This window comes from Camelus ferus, chromosome 14, assembly GCF_009834535.1.
Source record: "Camelus ferus isolate YT-003-E chromosome 14, BCGSAC_Cfer_1.0, whole genome shotgun sequence".
NCBI lineage: Eukaryota > Metazoa > Chordata > Mammalia > Artiodactyla > Camelidae > Camelus > Camelus ferus.
The window spans coordinates 10,626,914-10,650,720 of NC_045709.1; the positions used below are offsets into that span (position 1 = coordinate 10,626,914).

Below are 23,807 nucleotides of genomic sequence, written 5' to 3' on the forward strand. Positions count from 1 at the left end.
CTGTTTGATCTAGTTGTCAGACTTACTGGCGTAAGTTGTTTCTTATATATTAGCCTATTTGTGTCTGCGAATCTATGGTGATATTCCTTCCTTCATACCTGAGTTAGTCATTTGTGTCCCTTTTTTGTTGTTTTGGTTATTTTCATCAAATTTAGAACATTTCTGGTCAGTAGTTATTTAAATATTTTTCTGTTCTCTCCCCCCCCCCCCCCCGTCCCATCCCTTTGACTTCCAGGACTCCAATTACATGTATGCTAAACCACTTGATGTCCCACGGGCCCTTTTAACTGAGTTTCTATTCTTCTTCTTTATTTTCAATTTTATTTTGTCTTGTATTTTCTTCTTATATTTTCAATTGCACTTTGTCTTTTATCTCAGTTAGTGAATTTTTATTTCATATGTTGGAATTTTCAGGTCTAGATGTTCCATTCAGTTGTTTTTTATATCTTCCCATTTCTCTCATCATTTGTGTTTTTCTTTAAATAGTTCATTATAGTTACAATAGCTGCTTAAATGTTCCTATCTGCTAATTCCAACATCTCTGACATTTCTGTGCCTATTTCTTTTCTTTTGTCTTTACTGTTTTGTTTTGAATTAGACTTAGGGGAAAGATGCAAAAACAGTAGAGTGTTTACATATACCCTTCACCCAGTTTCCTCTAACCTTAACACCTTACAAAACCAGTACAATTATCAAAACCAGGACATTTACAGTAATACAGTACTATTAACTAATCTACTCCCTTATTTGAGTTTCACCTATTTTTACACTATTGTTTTTCTATTCCAGTATCCAGTCCATCCTTCCACATTGCATTTAGTTGGCATATCACCTCTGCTTTTTTCTAATGTGTATCTCAGTCTGTCTTTGTCTTTCAGTGACCTTGATATTTTGGGAGTACTGGTCAATTATTTTGTAAAATATCCCTCAAGTTTTGAGATACCTTGAAATTATGTTAATATCCTGTTTCTTGTGATCATTTCATAATACTTATAACTAATGATCCTAATAACAACAAACACTGTACAGCATCTATGTGTTTGGCACTGTTCTGAGCACTTCACACATAACCACCCATTTAATCCCCACAACAGCTGTAGTTGTAGGGCAGGCTGCCATGGGAGCCAGGATACTGACACTCAACCCAAAGGGCAAAGAAAGGCTTCTTCAACCCCTGAATTATCATCCCTATTGAAGGTAAGCTCCTTAACAGCAGGAACTCTGTACTGTTCAGGTTTGTGTCTTGCACAGTGCTGGGCACAGAGTATGCGATTGGTAGATGTTGAGTACATGACAGGTGGATGGGCTGAATAATCTAACCAGTGTCCTCACTAGTTGAGACGTGAGGTAATCAATTGATCAATCAATTAATCAGTCTGTACTGGACAGCTCAGACAAGTGTTCCGCAGTGCAGTACTTGGGGTCCTTGACACCTTATGGCTGAACTTTGAAATTCAAGGTTCATTCTGAGCGGGTTTTCTCTGGTGCTCTTGAATCTGAATTCCATGGACACATTCATAAAGTCCTTGTAGAGGTTTAATAGAAATAAATAGATATAATATTTAATCTATAGATAAAAGGCTGTGAGTTTTCTTGTCAGTTGATTAAACTGTACTTACTGTAGTCATTTTGTGTCACAACATTTGAAGTTAGAATACATTGTTTACATCTGTGCTAATGTTAATAAGTTGCTTTTATATGGCATTTAGAGATTATTTATATCAAACCTGCAACCTAAATTATTGAAGTTTGAAAACATATGTGATGTTATAAACTTCTTGTCTTCCCACAAGCTTTTATTTTTTTTCCAGTTTTACTGAGGTATAATTGGCTAATAACAAATTTCAAGTATATAGTACAGTATTATTAACTGTAATCACCATGCTATACGTTAGATCCCAGGAGCTTTAAGTAGGAGCAACATCATGACTTAGCCAGAGATTAAATGGAAATTTGGGAAATCATCAATTTTGTTTTCTTCCACATTTGACTTGACTTTTGATGTCAAAATGAAGATTCTAATCTTCTTGGCAATGTGCAGCGTTAACTAGGAGTTGGATAGTAATTGAAGAATGAAACACTAAAGGTGTTACGCATGCCAAGTGCTGTTTTGGGGAATAGTATTAGGAACAAATCAGTGTGGGCTTATTTAATACACACGTATACACAAATAGACACACATATACACACACACCTATATACAAATAGACACATGCACATATACACATAAGCACCCACAAACGTATATACATATACACACACTTACGCATATATGTCCTATCCTTCTTTCAAATTCTTTAAAGAATTTCAAACAAGAGACTTTTAAGACTTTATTACAGCAAACCTTGGGCTCCTTTACCTTACTCAAATCCTGTGGCCCTTTGCTTCTCTTACTCACATCATTTATCTTTTTGATTAATGTACTGAGTTTGGGGAAAGCTTCGAAAAATTTCTGCAAACTCTAAAACCACTTGTGTACACACACAAGAGCCTCCATAGTTTTCATCAAACCACACGTTTTTCTGAACCTGATCTCAGATTCCCAGTGTTCTTTCCTTTATTGTGTCTGGTTTGTCTTCCATTTAAACTTTCCTCATACTCTGGCTCCCCAGCTCTTCCATCTTCCAGGTTTGTGCTTCTCTGGTTCTGACTCCCAGGGAGATTCCCCTCCAGCAGGTTTAACGTGGGTGTCAAGGGGAACCGCCGTCCCTTAGTTCAGGTCTGTTTTGAACGTGCCGCCGACCTGTTCCCGGGATCCTGTTTCTCTTACTTGGGGCCTTAGCCAGACACAAAGGCAGTTTGGAAGTGAGAAGCTAAAATGTACCCATTTACTACCTAAATGTACAGTGTTTATACTACATGCAAACTTACGACGATAACAGTAAACAGATACATAGTCTTTAAAAATGTAAATGAAGAGAAAAATGGGCAACCATGTTTCCAAGTAAACTAAAAAGTTTATTTTTAAAACTGACACAAATGAACTTACATACAAAACAGGAACAGACTCACAGACATAGAAAACAAACTTACAGTTACCAAAGGGGAAAGGGTAGGGGAGGGATAAATTAGGAGTTTGGGATCAACAGATACAAACTACTATATGCAAAATAGATAAACAACAAGGTCCTACAATATAGCACAGGGAACTATATACAATGGCTTGTAGTAAACTGTAATGAAAAATCCGAAAAAGAATACATGTATGTATAACTGAATCACTGTGCTGTCCACCAGAAGCTAACACAACATTGTAAATCAACTATAATTCAATTTTTAAAATTTTTTTTAAGTTTACCTTTGAAAAAAGTAAAATAATTGGTCTAAAAAGACCAATTAATTTAAAGGAGCTGGATGTATCCTTGGCTGCAGTCCCAGTCTTGCTTTAACTGACCCATGGACAAACCACCAGCATGGCTGGCCACAGTTGTGAGATGAGACTAGATCGTCGAGACATTTGATGTCCTTCCGTCCCTGCAGTTGCTGTGCTCAAGGAGCCTCATCTCCTTCACACTCGTGAGGCACATTCATTCCCTTTCCCCAGAGGCCGAACTTTGACTTTTGTTACGCACTAGGAAGTCATCCCTTCACCAGATTGGGAAGACAACGTCTTCGCATAGGTTCAGATTGACTTTCTCTGTTCTCAAAGTTGATCTAACTTGACCAGCTGCCTTATGTCACTTTTTTTTTTCCCAAACAGCCTTTCTCTGGGACTAATTTAAAATCTCGAACATCTCCAGAGTTAGCTGCATTATACAGTCAAACCTCTTGGTGGAAGACAAGGAGCTCAGGGTCGTGGAAGACAAGGAGCTCAGGATCTAGGAAGGCAAGTGACAGGCTGTTTTCTTAGTGTCCTTGGAAGGTGTCCACAGGCTTTGACCTTGTCTGAATAAGGAAGAAATTATTAGATTCATACACTTTTTTATACACAGATTTTATACACTCCTCCAGTTTATACACTCCTCAGGGTCATTAGATTGATGAAAAGTGCCTCATGTTTAATAGCACATTTCAGTTTTTACAGCAATCCCATGTCCGTAGTTAATCTTTACAACAACCCTCTAAGGTGGACCAGAAGGGGGTGTATCCCTGTTTTAAAGACGGTCAAAGTCAGGTCGCCCAGACTGTAAGTGGCCCAGCCCCAGGCTGCCCTTCCACCCTCAAGACCGGCCCTCTCTCCTTTTTGCCTCCCCGAGGTTCTTATCCTCATCACCATGTGTATATCTTCTGGAGTCTGTTTTAATTGTGAATGTTATCTTAAGAAAGGAAAAATCAGATTTATTCTGCTTAGTCTTCTTGCTCTATTCGTAATGAATTCTGCAGGTCAATTTATCTCACTCAGCCGTGAGGCACAGCTTCTACTCAGCTGGTGCATTTGCATGTCAAGTCTTTCATTCAGCTGTCAGCTTTTTCGCATCTACTGTACTTTCGTTAATAAATGTTATTTTGATGGTCTCACACTAATCAAGCCCATTTGAGATGGGGAGGGGGTGGAGGGAAGCACCAAATGTGATTTAGAGAAGAATCAGCTTCGTGGACGTTAAAAGAATGATTACCTTACCCATGTGTTTCAATCAGAACGTGTAAAATTAAAGTTAGTCAAGTTATTAGTTCTTTCAAAAGAAAAAAGGCAGCAAAGGATAAGTTTAGATTCATTTATTCTTTCAAGAACATACACTGAGCACCTGCTATGTGCCAAATGTTGATCTGGGCACTAGAAAAGCAGGTGTCTGGGTGGCAAACAAAAATACCTGCCCTCCAGAAGTTTCTGCTCTAGGGGGCAGATAGGCTGGGCTGTCAGGTATTGCCAGGGGCTATGGATAAAGCCAAGCAGGACCTGGACAGGGTCCCGGGTGGTCGGGGAAGGTCTAACCTCTGTCACAGCTTACCCACGTTAGGGCAGAGAAGTCTGATTTCCATCAACATCTCTTTCGATAACTTATAGCTCCAGAATAAATTATGTTTGACTTTGTACTCAGTAAGAAACCAGCTTTTAGTAATTAAACTTGTTCAGTGGCATTCTTCAGGATATTAAGGACTACTATCACCAGCAAGTCTATCTTTATCTCTTTTTTTACACAATGGATCTACACAAGGAAACCAAAACAAAAAGTGGTTTAAGAATTATTCATCTTAGAAACTTTTCTGTGTGTTTCATGCATTTCCTTTTTTTTTTTATTTTCCTAGAATGAGGGTGTTTATTCCATAAGTTTGGGCAACCTTAGCATTATTTTGTAGTTCAGTCCTTGGAACACTGGAAGAAGAATATGTATCTCCCCCAACACACACACTCTCTCCAGGAGTATTAGCCCTAGAATGAGGTCGCCCCGACAGAAACCCCTTCCTTTGCCTGAGGTCTTCTCTTAGAAGCAGAAGTGCACAGCTGCTGATCTCAGGACTAAACCAGCCAGCCTTGCTTTTCTGTTCTAGAAGCTGCAGGTGGTCCTTGGAATTTCAGGTAACTGCTTCTCTACATCAGGACAAAACACCTGTTTTCCTTTTCTCTCTAGGTGGCAGCACAAAGACAGAAAAGGGACAAGTGACAGCAGGTCCACACAAGGCTTGGCTGCTCCTCATGTAATTTAAGACACTCCCAAAGGGCTACAACTTTTTCTTCTGCACTTTCTAGAAAAATCACGAAGTGCCAAAAGATGTATTTCAAAGGACTAACCATAAAAGCTGTGTTTGTTTGACCAGTACCCCTGGTCTGTTCAGCAGCCACAGTTTCCCCTGGAGGTGCCACTGTCCTGGAGCTAGAAAGCACCCCAAGTGCGAGCTGCCCTGAGGAATTCAAGCCACATCACCCCTGCCGACCGACTGTAAAGGTGTGGATTCTTACAGTCTAGTGCTTCAGATTTCCAAAAGTTGGGAGGAGAAGGCTCATTGTGGAATTTGGGTTATTTCTTAAGCCTGACCACGGTGGCTGGATGTGCTTGCCTGGGACTGGGAGTGTGGTGACTGTAAGTACACCATTCCACACCAGGAGCTTTTCTACTCTTACTTAAAAAAAAAAAAAAAAAAAAAAAAAAGCCTGACCTTTCTTTACTCCTTATCAGTTTGGCAGCTTCTAGTTCATAACAATACCTGAACATGTGCATTTTATGATCTGCTGGAGTTGTAACCATTGCTTCATTTTTAAAAGCTTTGTCCAATATGTGTGTTATTATTATTTTTTAGAGTGGAGGCATTAGATATAGGGGGGAAGTTAGAAGTAGATGCCAAAAAGTAATTTAGTGGGAATTCTGGTGCATAGTGACTCTGTTTTAGGGGCAGTGGGAGGTTTTGTGCACATATATCCAGGCATCTGGGCTGTCTCGTCAGCTTGACCTGCAAGAGGATGAGGGGGGACGCTCAGGTCACCTTCCTGCATTCAAGACAGGACCCCAGACCTCTTCTTCGGGAAACTATTATGTTTCTGATTCTCTGACTCCATCAGGTAAGTAGGTTCTGCAAAGTACACTGTAATGTTGTTACATAGCTCCTTTCACACCTAGAAACTTTTGTTAACATTCCCGCGCACCTGTGGTTGATCGTCTTGGGTAGTTGTAGTGAGTCCTCGTCCCCAAAAACCCAATTCTAGGAAGTCAGTTAAGGAATTCGGGATGTATTACAGGTTTACAGACAAATTACCTGTTTGAAATCTAGGCCATATGAGTAAGAACCAAGACCCTGGGAGAGTTCAGCACACAGTTGTGGAGTTAAAATCCAGCTTTTTCTGCCCATTCCTTGCATAATCCCAAACACTGTCCTTGGAGGTCAGTACACGTATATTTTGGCCCAAAGCAACTGCCAACCCTGGAGTTTCCTGTGGAGGATGTTGTGTGTCCTTGAGCAAATCAGTTCTCCTTTCAGGACCACATCTCAAGGCAGGAGAGCCACTAGGGTGATGGCTGTCCCCTCCCTCCCCTACTGCAGGGGGACCGCCCCCTCGGGAACTTCTGTGTGGGCTCTGTGCTCCCACTTGTGGGACGCTCCCCCAGCATGAGAACGACTTGTTGGGATGGTCCTGTGCCTTCTCCTGGCTCCACTTATCAGCTATGTTCCCAGCCCTCTGCTCCACCCCTGCCTACCCCGTCAACACACACACACACACACATATGCATTGCTTGGAATTTAATCCACCCCTTGGTGGCCACAGCCACTGGATACTGATGACACCTAAGTTGTCACTAGTAGCCCACTCTCACCAGTACCCAACCTTGTAGTCCACCAGCCTCTGAATTGGGAAGAGCTACTAACATTTTAAATGCGACACACCTAAAATTACAAAAATTCATTATTTCAGAGGGGAAGGTATAGCTCAGTGGTAAAGCGTGTGCTTAGCACGCACAAGGTCCTGGGTTCGATCCCCAGCACCTCCGTTAGTAAATAAGTAAATAAACCTATTTAAACCACCCCAAAAAAGTATTATTCTTTTTCTTCTCACAAGTAATTCATGATGCTTCCTCCAAAAGTTAAAAAGACAGAGAAAGCAAAAGCAGTCCCCACCCCACAGACTCCTCTAGGTAACTGTATCCTTGGCTCCAAATGAGGTCATTTCCTTTGTTACCTGATTTCCAATATCCAGTTTATCCTTTTTCTAGCTGGCAGCTCCCTAGTCACTTTTCATGCAGTTGACTCATGGTTTTACCTAAGAATCAAACCCTATAGATTCCTCCTTCAGAAATGCTTCCCGGGAGAGAAGTGCTTCCCGGCACCCTCACAGAAGCCCCCTCCTCCCCATGCCCGCTGTCCCCCGTGAGCGCAAGGCCACGTGCCACCTGACTGTCCGCTGTCATGAGGGCAGGCACCACGTGGTCCAGGTCTCCCCGCCCAGAGCTGAGCATGTTCAGTCTGTTCTACATTCAGCGTAAGAGTCACTGATGCACAGATAAAATGAGGTGCTCCTTGCCTATTAAACTGTCCAGGACTTATAGAAACTGTCGTGCTGAGAGCCGGAGCAGGCGCGGGAGATGGGCACCAGGAAGGGTGCAGCTTCGGGGAGGCCAGATTGGAAACAAATGTCAAAAGCTTTCAGTGTTTGCACTCCCTCTTTTCCCCTCTCCCCTCTATCTCCGCCTTGACAATCACAGTTAACAAAGTGCAGGCCCCCACTCAAAGCCAATTTATTCTTATTTTTGGAAGGCTTGGTAAAATGTCTGTTTTCTGGTTTTCTAGCTCACAGCCAATAGGCAGGCACATCAATCAAAAGAAGAAATAACACTTTTTATCTCAACAGCATGGAAGGGCAGCCTCTGGGACAAGCAGGGGGAACCCAAAACCATGAAAATCAGGGTGATTTCAGAGCTGGTCAGGACTAAGAACATCCCCCTAGTACAGCACAGTCATTCCTGAGAATGTTTCCCACAATGATCAGCCGTCTACCCCACCACTCAGCTGTCCCCTCTCCCCCATGCATGCTCCACTTGACGTATAAAATGAAGTTAATGATTTTACTTTGAATATTTGGTAAGCGCTCATGAGCAGTGTTGACGGTGCACGTGTCATTTACTGTCTTGGGGACGCTCCCTCCTCCAGTAAGTGTAAACCCATCCAGTGCCGCCTCTGAACTGCTCTCTGGGGAAGACAGCGGGCTCCGAGGCACATCGCGTTAATTGGCAGGGCTGTGATTTCTCTCCTTCGTAGCGCCGAGCAGGGCTGCTCAGGGAATCCGGGGGCAGTGGGTAATAACTGGGTGAGGAAGGTCATCCCGGTCTTGAAAGTCAGCAGAGGAGTTTGGCTTTGAAGTGGATGGAAATGTAGATTCTCAAACAGAAGGGAGGAGCCGTGAAAAGAAGGAGGATTCCGTGGAGAACGCGGGCCTGGGCGGAGGGTTGGATTTCTGCAGGTGTGCTCCCAAAGGAGCAAAGAGAATTAACAACGTGTTTCCTGGTTCGGGGAATCCCTTTGGGATGTGATTTCACTTTTTCTCTTGATGCTGTGGCCTAAAGGTGGCAGTGGACGTGCCGAGGTGGTAGGGGACATGCCGCCCCACGGAGAGCGCACGAAGGCTCTGGGGTCGTGGCCTATCCAGAGCCTTGGCTGGCATGGGGCAGGCCTGGGCCGGCAGGAGTGGGGTCAGCAGACCTCACTGACGCAGGTGCTAACACAGGCGTTAGCCTTCAAAGCCCTAGAGTGGGTTTTACATTGTTAACAAGCCGGGCAGAGGTGACTAATCACTGAACGGGCACTAATCACTTGGCAGCTCATTTATCTTCCCCATGAATGCTTTTCAACACAAGCGTTTACATTTCCAAAGAATAAAGACTTGTAAAAAGGCTGGTGGAGTTTATGGTGGCAGGAAACTGGTTCCCAGTTTGCTCTGCTGACAGGTTTATAAGGCCAGGGAAGTTCATACGGTAAAATGAATTTCTAAGCAAATGTATTTTTAGGAAATAAATTGTTCACTTAAAAAAAATACCAAGGTTATTTGCACTGATTTCACTAGTGCACAATGAAAAACTGTCAAAAGGCAGTAACTTATTTTTTTTAATGTGAACAGAAGCACCAGTGTTTTTGTTTGTCTTGTTTTTAAGGAATGATCTGGGTAAAAGACGCCTTGGGCCTTCGAAGAAATCTAATTGGTCTACTTTTTAAATGGATGATTTGCCTAAATAATTTTATTAAAGTGTTTGTTAGTAAATGAATACCACGTTGTTTAGAGTGTAGTGTCCAGAGCTCTAGCCTGGGTGGACAGAATGCAGTTACCTTAACACAGCCTGGATGTGGTCACCGGGGGACTGAGAGCAGAGGGGATGCAGGAATTCGGGTTGCATTCATGATGAGAGACTAAATCAGTTTCTATTAAAAATATTAAAAGGCCTGGTTTGTAAATAACCACCATGGAGATGGGAAGGGAGGCAGTGGCAGGGCGCTGGGACAGGAACTGTTACCCCGGCCCGCACATGTCAGGCAGGACAAGCCTACACGCCTGTGAGAGTTGCTCTGGGAAGAACGTTCAGCTCCAAAACCAGGAAGGCCAGGATTTCAGCCCGGGCTCTGCCACCCAGAGTAAGTTACTAAGCCCTTGTGCCCATTTTCCATGCCTCTAAAATGGAGCTGGTCATAGTACCTGCTCCCAGGAATATTAACACACGTCGAGTTCTGAGCACAGAGCCGGGACTGCAATGACTTCTCTCTGCGAGTTAGTTCTCTGCTTTTCACCTGAGGGCCCCAAACTGCACTCCTATCCAAGGAGCCTCGAGCCTGGATTCCTCCACCAGTGATCTGTTTCTTGGAGTTAAGCCTTGGGTTGTCCACCCTGTCTTAAGGCTTTAGAGAGCCTTTCCCCTCATTGGAAAAATGAGGTCCAGAGAGATAAAATGACTTGCCCAAATGATAAACTGAAAAAAAAAAAAAAAACCCGAATACTTTACATCTGAAACTGTGGGTTATCATCGGCTTAATCCATTTCACCTATAACTTGTCTTCACGCATCAAGGTTGTTTTAATTGTTGCTACAAAAGACCTGCATGTCCTCCAGGAAGCACGGAGCCCAAGCACGATGTTTGCCTGAGTTGTTTTCCAGAAACTTGGCGTCACCTGTGTCTAGTTAAAGCTGAGCCAGTTAAGATTGGATGGACTATACTTCAATAAAAATATATTAAGAAAAAAAAAGACTGCATGGGACCACTGACCCTCCAGCTGGGCAGGCACGAGTGTCCTCTAGGTAACCTTTTGACATCAAAGGGCCGGGAACACCACCCTCAGATCAGGCCAATTGCCTCCTTTTTTGAGCGGGCAGAGGACTGTAGCTTAGTTATGCACAGAACGACAATTAACCCCACCTTTTCCCAGTCACTCTCCCCGAGCTCTGCACGCTCCGCGCGCCCATCCCATAAATACCCGCGCCCCTTGCCTTCAGGGACACGATGCTGGGGCCTCTTTGCTTGGCTGCGGCTCGTCGCTGCTAAACCTCAGTGTCTCAGCGTGTTTGGCCTGCTGAGCGTGAGGGCAAGATGATCCTGGTTCAGGAACAGATCCACTCAAGACTTTAAGCTACCTCTATGCTCTGGAAAATGAATTTTTTTTTTTAAGACTTTAGAAATTAGCTGCTTCAATCCTTTAGGCTTTTCATGTTGAAACTTGAAATATTAGCACCTAGGTAGTTCTCTGTCCTGAAGATAGTGACAGGTCTGCCTGTCCTCTTTTTTTCTTCTTTGAAGTTGATGAAGAGAAAACCAGAAATGAAAATAAGATTTCCATTTTCAGCAAGACTGGGAGGAAGTTAAAACTGAGAATTGATGGAAGAGGTGGAAGGGCTGCAAACAGCAGGGGAGCTATAGGAGGAAAAAGAGGGGACAGTCGGGAGGGCAGAGATCAGAACGAGTCAGTAAAACGCACCTGTAAGAGGGGCGACAGGGTGAGGGCCAGAATCTAGGTACAAACGGGGCAGCAAGAACTCTCCTGGACCCAGTTTCGCTGTGCAAGGTAGAGGTGATGGGGTTTAAAAAAAAAAAAAAAACACATTTGTAGGGAAGGTCCTATCTACAAGCAGCAGGAAGGAAGAGGTGCTTTTTGAAATACCTCACAGCTGCCTGTCTTTATTGGCTGGGGAGAGGGTACCTGTAACCAGCACAAGACCTGGTTCCTCTCAAAAGTTCCCCCATAAACTCTGCTGCAGCTTCTCTCTGAAGCATCCAGATAGTAATATCTCACGTGTATAGTTCCTGCATCTTTCAGATGCTTAAAACCACCACCAAAGGGAAGAAACTAACTACTTAATGATGGAGAACATGTAGCCCCCAGACCTTCTGGCGCCTAGGGGTTGAGCGTGTTGACCGCCCTGTGACGGCAACATCAATCAGAATTGAGCACAGCTGAGCACATACCCTGAAACCCCCCGCCCCTCCCTTACCTGGCCTTTAAATGTGCTTTGCTGAAACCCTTCGGGGAGTTCGGGGTTGGGGGAGCACCCTGTCCTTGCTCAGCCCTGCATGAAACATTTCTCTGCCCCAAACTCTGACATTTCAGTTTGGCCTCAGCGTGCAGTGGGTACACAAACTTGCCTTTGGTAACAATAACAAGACAATAGTGTGTGAGCTGGGGAGGTCCGGGGTAGAAATGGGAGGAGGAAAAAGAAACTATCAAAGAAGTAAGGATGAACTGAAAGGGAAAAAAGACCCTAAAAGCTTAAGTAAGGCACTTAGAGGGTCAAACTGAGAAAACCAAACAAAATGAAATGGGTACGAGTATAGGAAAGATTACACAGGGCACACGAAGTGAGCATAATACTGATACAAAAGCCTGGTAATAACTATACGATTAAGAAAAACAAACTTTAAAATACTGACACAAAAACACAAAACAAAATCTTACCAAAAAGACTCAAGCAACTCATTAAAAGAATAATGCAATGTGACAAGGTGGCGTTCATTCAGCATGAAGATAGTTCAACATTAGGAAGTCTACTTATGGGACTTCATATTAATGATCAAAGAAAAAACACGCATTTATCTCTAGATGCTTAAAAGATGTCCAAAAGTAAAATTCAATTTCCATTATTGATCTAAAAAATTCAGTGAATTAGGAACAGATGTGTACTTCCCTAACCAACCAAATTGAAAGTCAACATGTTCAAGGGAGAAATACCAATAGCATGTTTATTAAAGTCAGAAATAAGATAAAAATCTTAGAAAACTAATTAGATATAAAACTGAAAAGTAAAGTTATCATAATTTGTATACTTGGATAACCTAAGAGGACTATCTGAAAAAGACGAAAATGAGATTTCAGTGAAGTGGCTTAATGCAAAATCTGTATGTAATTTTCAAAAGCTTTCATGCGTTTAAACAGCAATGTGTTAGAAGATGTAATGCAGGACAAGACCTTTTTACACTTAGAGCACAACAAAAAAAAAAGCTGAAGTAGCCAGGAGTAAACCTAAGAAATGTTCAGATCTCTATGAAAAGAATTTAAATTGATTCTGAAAGACACAAAAGCAGTCTTAAAGGCAAAGGTAGACCATATTCTTAGCTAAAAGCAGTGAATTTTATAAAGATGTCAAATCTTCCCAAATTACATGTCCCTGTGTATAATTCCACTTAATATACTACTGAGATAATTTTGTAATTAGTAACTTATATGCATCAGGACAAATTCCAAATAGATCACAGATTAAATGTTAAAAGATATAAGTTATAAACTTTGGGAAACTTAAATAAAATTCTTTATAGCAAAAATCAACATGAGCAAACTCCAGTGACAAGGGGGGGAAATATTTGTGCTTCATATCATAAAGAACTACTTTTTTTAGAAACTGAGAAGTAAAACAACAAGCCAATAGAAAAGCAGGCAAGGAAATACTTTTTAAATGAGTGGAAATAAACCAGACTGTAAATGCATTCATTCTTTGACTCACTAATTCCAGTTCTGGGAACTTACATACCTGCAGCTGTGTAACAAACCATTTAAAATACAATTTTAGAGTTTAGAACAATACAGAGTTTATCCCTCTCTGTTCTGTGGGTTGACTGGGCTCAGCTGGGCGCTGCTCATGGAGTTGCAGTCAGATGGGGGTTGGGCCGGAATCATCTGCCGTCTCCTGTCTTCATTGCCATGTCTGGGGTGCAGGCCAGCAGGACTGGAATAGCTGGGGACCAGTTGTGCGTCTCTCTGCGTAGCTAGCTTGGGCTCCCTCACAGCATGGTGGTCTCAGGGGAATCAGACCTCTCCCCAAGTACTTGGCCCCCCGGGGGGAGCATCCTGAGTGAGAGGATGTAGGAACAGCCAACTTCTTCGTGCCTGACCCACAAACACAGCCTCACTTGCCCTGTATTCTGTTGGCCAAACACGTCACTAAGGTCACCACATCTTCAAGAATCCACCTCTTAACGGAAAGAGGAGCAAAGAATTTGGGGCCATCTTTAACGTGCCACATGATGAAAACGTGTGGTGGTTTGAGGGGGAAAAATGAGGCTACTCTATTCTGACATAGAAAAACTCCAGGTTTTATTGTTAAGTAAAAAAAACGCTGAGTGGAGAACAGTATAAATAGTATCTTTTGAGTAACACGGGAAGGAGTGGGGAATGAACACCTATGTGTGACTTCTATTTTCTTAAAATATAAACAAATCAAAATGTCAATGACAGCAATGGGTGTACAGGTGTAGAGTTCGGAGAAAGATCTCTTAATGTATGCCTCTTAGTATTTAATTTTTAAAGTGAATAGAAAAAATACTCAAACTGTCATACCTGTGCTGGCCTGAGAGGGGCGTTATTTTTCCTTCACTGTCAAACCCAAACTACCATTTAAAATACAACTTAAAATGTTGAAATTGTCTTTGAAGAAGATAGCCAGGGGTGTGCTGGCTCATGAAAGCCAACTGTTATATATTTATGAGTTTTGCAAACCATTTGTTAAACCACTGATAGCTTAAAATCAATATGGTCGCTCATTCCAGTACATAAACATTAATTTCAGGTTGCAATGAGGGCAGGGAGGGAACTGGCAGGGGTGTTTTCTTATATAAGGCAATCAGGCACAATGTGGCACATGAAAGTAATATTGACTTCATCAGCAAGACAAGATTTCCACTTTTCCTATTTCTGTAAGAAACCATACAGACAGTGAGTGTATAAGGATGTTTTAATATTTATTGCACAATTAATGTGCAAGGCACCATCTCACTAATCATCCTAACAACTTCCTGAAGTAGGTACTATAGTGACTGCCACTCTACAGAGAGGAAATTGAGAATCCAAAGGTGGAAAGCGATTTGCCCAAGGCAATGAGCTGCAAGGCCAGACTCCAAATCTGGTGACTTGTCTCCAGTGCCCACTCGTTGAAACATCATGCTGGACACCCATTACATTATTATTTGGAAAACTCAGAAACACATGAAGGAGACGAATAAAGTCACCCATAATTCTAGCTCCTGAAGATGACCACTATTGACACGTTGATCTAAATTGGAGGCTTTCAACTGTTTCTCCACCCTGGTCCATCTGAGGACTGTGACTCACTTGTATGAGTAACTGGGGCTCAGTCTGAAAAGATTTTTCTCAAGGTATGAAGGCTGTAATCTGAAAAATCCCACATGTGGTTTTTATATGGCTTCTCATTTCTTTTAATAAAGGGAATGGTTTCTCAAAGATCACATTGCCCATGATCAAATGTGAAGAAGTTTGATGTTTTTATTGGAATTTCCTGCCCTGTTGCTCCCCTATTGATCTATCCCTACCCTGTTTAGCCAGCGACTTGCTCTGCTAAGGTGCTGAGGAATTATGCAGATAGCTACAGAGTCACAATGCATGTTACCTGAGAGTCTGGTTAATATTCAAATATACATGCAAACCCAAGCACACATTTTTTGAAAGAGCTGGGTCAAAATCAGTTCTGATTTTGCCAATCACAGTCACTTTGAAAACATCACAAACACAAGATTATAATGATAATATTTTCAAATGTTTTTTTAAAAAGAAGAAAAAGAAAACCAATTCCCTTTCAATCAGTTTTTTTGTTTTGTTTTGTTTTTTATGTTTTGTATCGTAAGATGATGGCCACAAAGACTTTGGATGGTTTTCTAAATGTGTTTATTTGGGAAGCTAAAACGGCTAATGATTGTGTGAGTGTATTTCTGATGCTCGTCAGTCACAGGCAAATCAGTTGACAGCTCAGGTTTCATTATCTCTGCAGATTTGGGCATCTTGAACTTTCAGAATGGCATTGGTTGAATCTGGGAAAATGTTAAAGATTTCTCCATAAACTGGTTTTTTGGGGGGGTGGGTGGGAGTTAAATGCTTAATTTAAAAAACTTTTTGATGTGAAGAACTTATAATGAAGACAGATCTCTTTGTGAAAAGATTATGCTTAATTACTGATCGTGGACGATAACCAGTTAAATCACATTAGCTATGACATATTTCGAGGCTTTTAACCTCCATTTTAGTTCTTCATTTAAAAAGTTTTAAATTTCTGACTTTTCATTGGTTTGTCCCATATTCTTTGCTCTGATTTTTCCCTTTTAGGTCATTAGTTCTCGGTCTCTGTGGAAGGAGACTTTGCTGTGATGGTGGGTGCTTCAGTCTGGCTGGTCTGGCCCCCGGGATGATATTCTTGCTGCTTTGAGTTCCTGAGTGATCCATTTTTGAGTGACTTGTGATTTCAGTCTCTCTTGTGCTGGTCACTACTGTTCTCGATCTTTTTAATTGAGGTCTTTATTGAAGAAGATATTTTAATGATATTTTTCATTTCTGCAATGCAAGTTGATTCGAATATTTGCAAACAAATGTATTCAGTAGAGATGAAAAAAGTCAAACTCATTTTTCTGTAAGCAGAGATTTAATTCTTAAGAGAAAGCTGATGCTTTAAAAAATGTTAAATTTCCTTAAGTTTTTCCACCCTTGAATAAGATAAAACAAACACCAGCCCAACCAGAACTTATCAGTCACTAGCAAATTAGTAGAAGCTGTGTCTCCTGACACCCTGCTTTGTTTAATATATTCTCTCTATAGTGGGGCCTCATTGGCCCTTGTTGATCCGAAAAGGCATTAGAGATTCCTACATAAGCCTAATTTATTTTATCATATGCTTAGTTTAAAAAAATACTCTTTCTGAGAAATGAAATGTCTTCCCTTTTTCTCAGTTCCAATTGGCATCAGCTTTAGCCTAGTCCAAGGCAGTGGCATAGCGGGGAAATTCAGGGGCTGCCGGAGTCCGGGGCCAGGACCACAGCCTGCTCTGACTAGTTTTCCCCATGAGAGAAAAGGGCAGTGGGCAAGATTTGGGGGGCACTTTACTTTTTGGTAACATAGGTTCATTTCAGCCTGGTTTGGGACACCTTGGGTGATTAAATCTTACTGTGTATTTCAGACTCCAAACTAACTGGATATTTTAGGGTGAAAATTCATTTTTAACTTTTTAGATCTCTCCTGTTTAGTTCACTCCAATGATACTCATCTGATGGAAGGTGCTTTACCAGGGCACATGAGCGAGAGTGTATCCCTTGTCCTACTATCTGCTGGAATATTAGGAGGGTGCAACCCAGTGGCCAAGAGCTAAGATCAGAGTCCAGCAGGGCCAGACCTGAAGCCCAGTTCTTACCTCTGTGCCCATTTCTCTGTCTGGAATTGTGGATAATCATGGTGTCTATGTACACTTCCAGGACCAGGGCATGTGGCTGGTGCTTGGCACATAAGTACTCGACCAGCAGCAGCCACAATGATATTATCACCATAGCTCCCAGCATGAGGATCTATGTATCCAACACAGTGTTGACAGGAAGATGTTCCATCAGGTAGACACCAGGCTACAACCAGCCCCTCTTCTAAAGGCAACTGGAGCCCCCCTGTGTGGGGGAAGTGAAACAAGAAAATACTGAGACTTTGCATTTGGAAACTGGAAGACAGATGCGCTGAGCAGCGCCTGCCTCTGTGAATTGCACATTGTGATGGCTTTTCTGATGCCGCCCCTACAAGGATGAGTTAAGCGATTCGTTGACATATCATTATCACGTTTTGGAATTAAACAGCCCAGGAGCTATGAACCCTCATCATGCAGTTAATTATTCCTGGATTTCTCTGTGCTCTTGAAACATGTTCTATTTATTTCACCATCCCCTGGGAGCTCTGGCTGCCCGCATCCCCATGACACAGCCAGTGGTGTAAAACCTCTGCATCTGTCAGATTTCTCCATGTGGAGCGTAATTGCCTGATTTCCATTTGAAAGTACAGCCCTGACATTACAGCTACATAGACCCACCAGTGATCACAATGATGTCCTGACACCTACAAGCGGGCGGGGAGAGGGGGGCCTGATGCTATAATAAATGTGCACCAGATGAACACTTGCCTCAGATGGACCAGGTCTGAGTTTACAGCTGCAGATGAAGTGTTCCTTGGGAACAAAAAAAAAAAGAAAAAGAAAGAAAAGAAAAAGAAACTAACAGATTAGCATCAGTGTGAGTCTGGTGGAGCCAGATGGCTCTCTGTGGAAACGGAGCTTTCCCGCTTTCTTCCAGTAACCCCGACCAGCAGACAGCCAGCGTGCTAAGAGGGGAGGAAAAATGATCTCATGCCTCAGCCAGGCACGTGATTCACCTCCTTTCTCTCACATACAGCTCGAGCTGAAGGAAAGTTGGAAAAGAAGGGGTGGAAAAGAAAGGGCTGTGGGGGAGTCAGGTTGTTGTAAAGAGGGAGCCGGCCACAGCCTGGAGGAGGGTGAGACTCCAGCCCCTGGCCGGCCCGGGCTCTGGGAAGCCAGGCTTAGATGCCCGGGATGGGGAGAGCCACGCAGAGGTGGGGGGAGGGCGGACAGGGCCCCTGGCACGTGTGAGCCCCTCAGCCCACATCCACCAGTTTATCCCCGGGGAGAGGCCAGGAGGTGGGCTTGTAGAATCCATAGGATAAAGCTCTGCACTCCCTCGGGGAAGAATGGTGGGCAGTGTTTTCAGACTCTTGTTGATGAAAATGTCCGCCTCTCCCCATGGGCTGGAGGCCGGAGAGTATGTAATCGCCTTTGGCCTGCTGGACCAGGTCGGGAGCCGGACCGGCCATCTGCTTGGATCCCAGTCTGCCATGCCCCTGGGCTGTGCCCTGGGGGAAGAGGCTGGAGCCCGACAGGGTCACCAGTAAAATGAACCTAACAGGTTGTGGGTGTGGGAGGAGGCTTATCCTGGAGTCGCTCTGCCTTCCCTGCTGAGCAGAGCATTCCAGGCTCGTAAACAAAAGTCTGTTATCCGGAGTGACAGCCAGACGTTTGACTGATGGACATCAGGCAAGACCACCAGATGTAGGTGTCAGCGCGTGGTGCTGGCGGAGGCCCTCAGGGTGCGGGCGTCCCACAAGCTAACCTGCTCTCCCTCCGCCCCAACACTCAGCTTGGCAGGGGGGGCTCCCGAGGATTCCAGCCCAGAGAGGTGCGTCCAAGAAAGAATGCTCCCTTGGAGTGCCAGGGGCTCGCGGAGCTCATTGTCTGCCTGGCTGGGTTTCCCTGGGCACCTGAAGTTTGTCTCCACCAGTGTTTACTCCAAGGAATAAATAGAAGCCCCCAGGGGGATGTCAAATGCAGGATACAGCCATTCAGTTACAGCTGGAAAAGATTATTTCGGTCATAACAAACATGGAACAAAATCCTCCCCGTTTTCCACACAGGCTGGGGCACCTGCTCCACAGCTCCCAGCAGCCTCAGGTAGAGCTGAGCGTTAAACCGGCCGCTCCATAGGGTCCAAGGCAGCAAAGCAAGCCTCCAGGTGGGAGCCAGAGCCACAGGTCCCGCTTTTCTCCTTCCAAAAACAAAGCAAAACGCCACTCCTCCACCAGCGACAACCGTGTTACCCTTAGTCTCTCGGGCAGTGCCGTCACCTAACAGCGTCATAGTTCTGGCTTCTGAACTAAAGGACTGGGGGTGGGGGGAGGAGGGAAGCACACAGGAAAAGTAACAAGTATCATCTTTCTTTAGCCCCACTTTAGCGGGATGACCACTTAACAGAAGCATTTTCAAAATAGCATTTACAGAAAGGTTATTAAATGTCAGTCACTCTAAGTGCTTTGTGTATGTCATGTAATCATCATGACACCCTTATGAGGCAGGTCCTCCTGATTATCCCCATTTACAAAGGGAATACTCAGGCACAGAGCTGTTAAGCAACTTTCCCCAACACACACAGCTGCCAAGTGGTAGAGCCAGGATTCAGACTGGGCTCTACCTGGCTCCAGGGTCCACACATCCAGGCTCTCCTGCCTTTTTCGATATTGTAACATTGAACAGCGTGTGTCCTGCTTAGGCTGGTCCCCAGCACCAGCGGCGTGATCTCTGGCTACTCAGTCTCCCTGAGTTTGTTTCCTTATCTGTCAATTAGGGACTGAAAGAGATGTCTCTTTAGGGGTTGCTGCCAGAAGCAGAAATAACATGTGTGTCACATACGTGTGAGGCCAGTGCCCAGCATTTGGTTGATGATCTTTGTATGTTAGTAGTTATTGTGACTATCACAGGCATCTTGTACTTCACTGAATCCTCACTTGCAACACCTATGAGGTAGGTGGGGTGCTGGGGTGCTGTCACTAACCCCACTTTACAGGTGGTGAAACTGAGGTAGCAAGACATCCAGGAGTGGAGTCTGGACAAGAGCCCACAACTCTTGAGTCTGCATTTGTCTAATCCTGGCTGCTCTGGCCCTTCTGAACCTCGGGCCACACCACCTATTTCTAGACACAAGACACAGCTGCCATCTAGAAGGACACAGCGGGGCAAGGGATTCAACTCTTGTCGCCTTCCCTTCCCCTCCTGCTCCTGGGATTGGCTGCAGACAGAGGCCAGTCCCGCCCTCCTGACAGTTAACGCCCCTTGGGACAAGCAAGATCCTAGCAAGAATGAATCTCAAAACTGTGTGCCCTTCAGATTTTGTCAATTAGAAAAAAAAAAACTTACTTTTTGTACCGTCACCAAGGGCAGATACAAAGCCCCCAGACCACTTCTCCACCTCCCTCGCCCCTACCCCATGGCTCTGAGAGTGTTTCCAGCGCTTTCCACTGCACAAGATGTCCCCATGCCCATGCCAAGGAGCAGGAGAAGGAGCTTCCCGGGTCCTGAAGGCAGCGGGCCAAGCCGCACTCTGCCTTATTTCCCTGTCTTTCCTAACTCTGCCCTTCCGCTGATTTTCTCCTTTTTCTCTTTCATTTCTCCATTTTCAGAAAATCTCTGGGGAATGCAGCTTTTGTTCTATTGCTTCACATAATTCCCAGGACTGGGGATGAAAATGCTTTCCTTTCACAGCTCCTGGCTGAGTGCCTTGCACATCCTGGCTGCGCTCTGGCATGATTTATAAACTGCGGGATCTGGGGCCTTTCCTCCGCCCCCATCATTTAGAGCAAGACATTGCCCACAACCGGCTCCGAGGTCAGGGCGTCCTCTGAACTCGGCCACTGGGGCTTTTGCTCAGAGGCAGAGACTCAGCAGAACCAGTGACGGGAACAGGAGGGCCGTCCATCCCTGTTAGGAGAACACAGGGCGAGGAGGCCCACACTGCTTGTCCCCGAGAACACACAAGACCCAAAGTCTCAAAGTGTCAGCGTTGGCTTTGAACTGAGAATGTGAAAGCACATTTTCCAAACCTGTCAGGATTGTGTTTCATTTCTAGACATTTATTCTCAATGGGACAACGAGGAAGAGACACAGCTTAAGAAATCTTGAGCTGAGAAATGAAGTTACTTTTCTTTGCTGCCATTAAACTGAGTAGGGGGAAAGCTAAGCCGAGGGGTTCACATCTCCTCTTGTTAGAACAAAGCACAGAAACCAGATGGCAGAGTGTGGTTAGCAGAGTGACGTGTCTTTGTCTGATCTGAAGACCACTGTCCGCCAGCTGCCTCTACCGACTCCTGTCCCATCACTGGACTCCCTTTGGGTGCCGATTGGTCAGAAGCTGAAACAAGACAAAGCGAAGAGCCAAAGAGTCAGGCCTCATGGGTCCTCGGTCAGGGGTTCTGATTGAGCCCAGCCCCGGGGAACAGAGTTTTTACTTTTCTACCTCCTGAGCAGGAGAACATCTTCACAGCTGAGGCCAAGGCCCATTCAGACCTCTGCCTTGTTCCTGGATCATACCTTTTGTCCAACACTGCATTGTCTTATTGGTCACGTACCAAAATCTTTACTTGTGTATCACTCACATAAGAGCACCAAGCCTCCAGACTCGCTGCCCCGCGCCAGTATTCGAGGCCCAAGCATCAGGGCACGCTGGCTTCAGACCCAGGGGCACCGCTGCTCATGACTGACCTCTCAGGGCCACATTTTTCCTCCTCTGAAAAGTGGGGAAATGACACCTCCCTCCTAGGGTTATTCTGATAATGAAATTAGATGCCTTATGTAAAGTAAGTACACAATGCCCCACACAGAGCTCAGACTCAGAGATGCCAAAGTGCCTGGGACTGTGAGCTCGGCAAGGAGGGAGGGCAAGGCCTTGGAGGAGAAATGGAAACAAGAAGGCTGGTGGAGATGCTGTCTCCATCTCCTGCTCTCCCTGCACCTTCATTTGGAAAGATCTGCGTGTAAGATTTTAAAGTCATTTATCATTCCCATTTGTTTCTACACTGATCATTGTTCCAGAGACATTCAAGTTCAGAGAGGCTCTTGTACTGGATTTGAGACTCTCTATTCTAGAAGTCAGGAAATGCAGGAGGGGCTTCTGTCTTCAGCCTTGTGTTCCCAAATTAATGAGTGACTTCCTTCACCATTAGGGCCTCATTTCCTCCTGAACCTGGATCAGCAGTTACCTCTGTTTCAACATCTTATAAGCAATGGGTAATTTTCAACACAAACAATCAGACAGAGGCAAGTTCAGTTTGCTAAAGGGCTGGTCATTAATGAACACAAGTGATGACACACACGTGGAACGATGTGGGCGCCTGGCCCTGTCCCCAGGCCCTCCCCAGGCTTGGGCCCAGCATGAGGTGAGAATTTGGCAGATCCAGAACCATGTCACTGGGGCAACTCTGGGTGATGATTCACACGCAGTATTTGGCTCATGTAGAAGTCGGGGCTAATCTGACAAGGAATCAAGGTTCATAAACTCCTCAAATGTGGCGTTTTTATAAGGCATGGCTTTAAACCAGAGCTGGCTAAGTGGAGCTGTCATTAACTACAGGTTCGTTTGAGCCTCGTAACATGTCCCTCCCACCCTCTCCCCGTCACATGCAGGAGACAGATTCATGTTCAGCAATAGTTTATCCTCTTTGGAAATTAATTATTCCAATAGGGGATGGGATTTTGGGTTTGTGTTTTATAATTCTCTACTAGTCTTATTATTCCAAGTACGCTTTATCCCTTTCACTTCGACTTCCAGAATTTATTGCAGTATTGTTTTTCTCAGAGATGTAAGCACTATTATAATTTTAAAAGGAATTGGATTTTTCAAAAATGAAATATGCAGGATAAATGATAAGGACAGTGGGTTTGAAGAGTGTCAGTTTTGTTTTGGCATCATCCCAAATCAGGGGAAATGGAACTGATTACAGATAGAAATGTGATGTTTCTTTGCCTACTGAGAAGACACGGCTCCCTGCCTCCAGGCTGCCTGTCAGCACTAGGAGGCGACTGAACTCTCCCCAGCTCCATCTCCCTGCGCCTCGGCTTCTGCAGGTGTAACAGGATGCTCGCTGGACTGCACATCTGTTTCTCAACTCACAGACAAGTTATAAGAACCTTTGAGAGAGAATCTCCACCAAGTAGTACTGTGATCACAGAACTTATTTGTTTGAGTCTTTGCAATTGTATCCAAAGTAGGGGTTACCCTAACAACAATAAAAACTGAACAAGGAGTTACTAAATAAAAATTGCTGTCTCTTTACCAACTAACCGTCAGGCTGTTTCTGACGCTCCTGCTTCCAGGAGGCACCACCATTTCTTTGTAACCAAGATGAATAAACAATTTCTGGCTTAACCATCCCCACAAAATTTTGGACGTGTAAACTGAGCACGAGGAAGTAATACTTCACAGATCTCTCAGTCTCCTCTTCAACACTTTTTCAGGTTCTTCTAATTTCTCTTCTCAAAAAAATTTTCAACATAGCTTTTCCCCGCTGACCCACGTCTTGTATCCACAGCACATTTTCCTCGCTTCCAACCTGGCTGTTTCTCATTTTCTCACTTGTTTCTCAACTGGTCCTCCTCCTAATTTCTACCCTCAGTTCCTTTGCACTTCTCTGAAACTCCTTCCCTCCCACCCTGCTTTCTCTCCTTGAGAAATTCCCCAGTCAACAGTGAGACAAGACGACCAGCTACGATTGTCTGAGAACCAAGACGGCCCACTGAAAGCTGGGCGCAGGCCGACCAGGTCTCCATCAATATGAGTTGGTGCTGCCATCAATTCAAATGAGACTTAGCATGAAATCACCAG

The 23,807-nt window shown here is 44.2% G+C and overlaps 2 protein-coding genes across 3 annotated transcripts in view; one reads left to right on the forward strand and one right to left on the reverse strand.

Annotated features, from left to right (window-relative positions):
• The window catches only part of RNASEH2B (ribonuclease H2 subunit B), a 61,981-nt gene extending 55,827 nt beyond the window's left edge, over positions 1-6,154 (forward strand). Inside the window, exons 11-12 of one of the 2 annotated variants that reach the window (XM_032496193.1) lie at positions 3,701-3,826; positions 5,511-6,154. In XM_032496193.1, coding sequence (XP_032352084.1) covers positions 3,701-3,826; positions 5,511-5,543 — 159 coding nt within the window. In that variant the 3' untranslated portion in view covers positions 5,544-6,154. The remainder of the gene's footprint in view (positions 1-3,700; positions 3,827-5,510) is intronic. The other variant, XM_032496196.1, reaches the window with a different exon arrangement.
• A 14,856-nt stretch (positions 6,155-21,010) lies between these two features.
• LOC102510749 (guanylate cyclase soluble subunit beta-2) overlaps positions 21,011-23,807 on the reverse strand; it is a 57,211-nt gene continuing 54,414 nt past the window's right edge. Inside the window, 1 exon segment of the mRNA XM_032496797.1 lies at positions 21,011-21,338. Coding sequence (XP_032352688.1) covers positions 21,193-21,338 — 146 coding nt within the window. The 3' untranslated portion in view covers positions 21,011-21,192.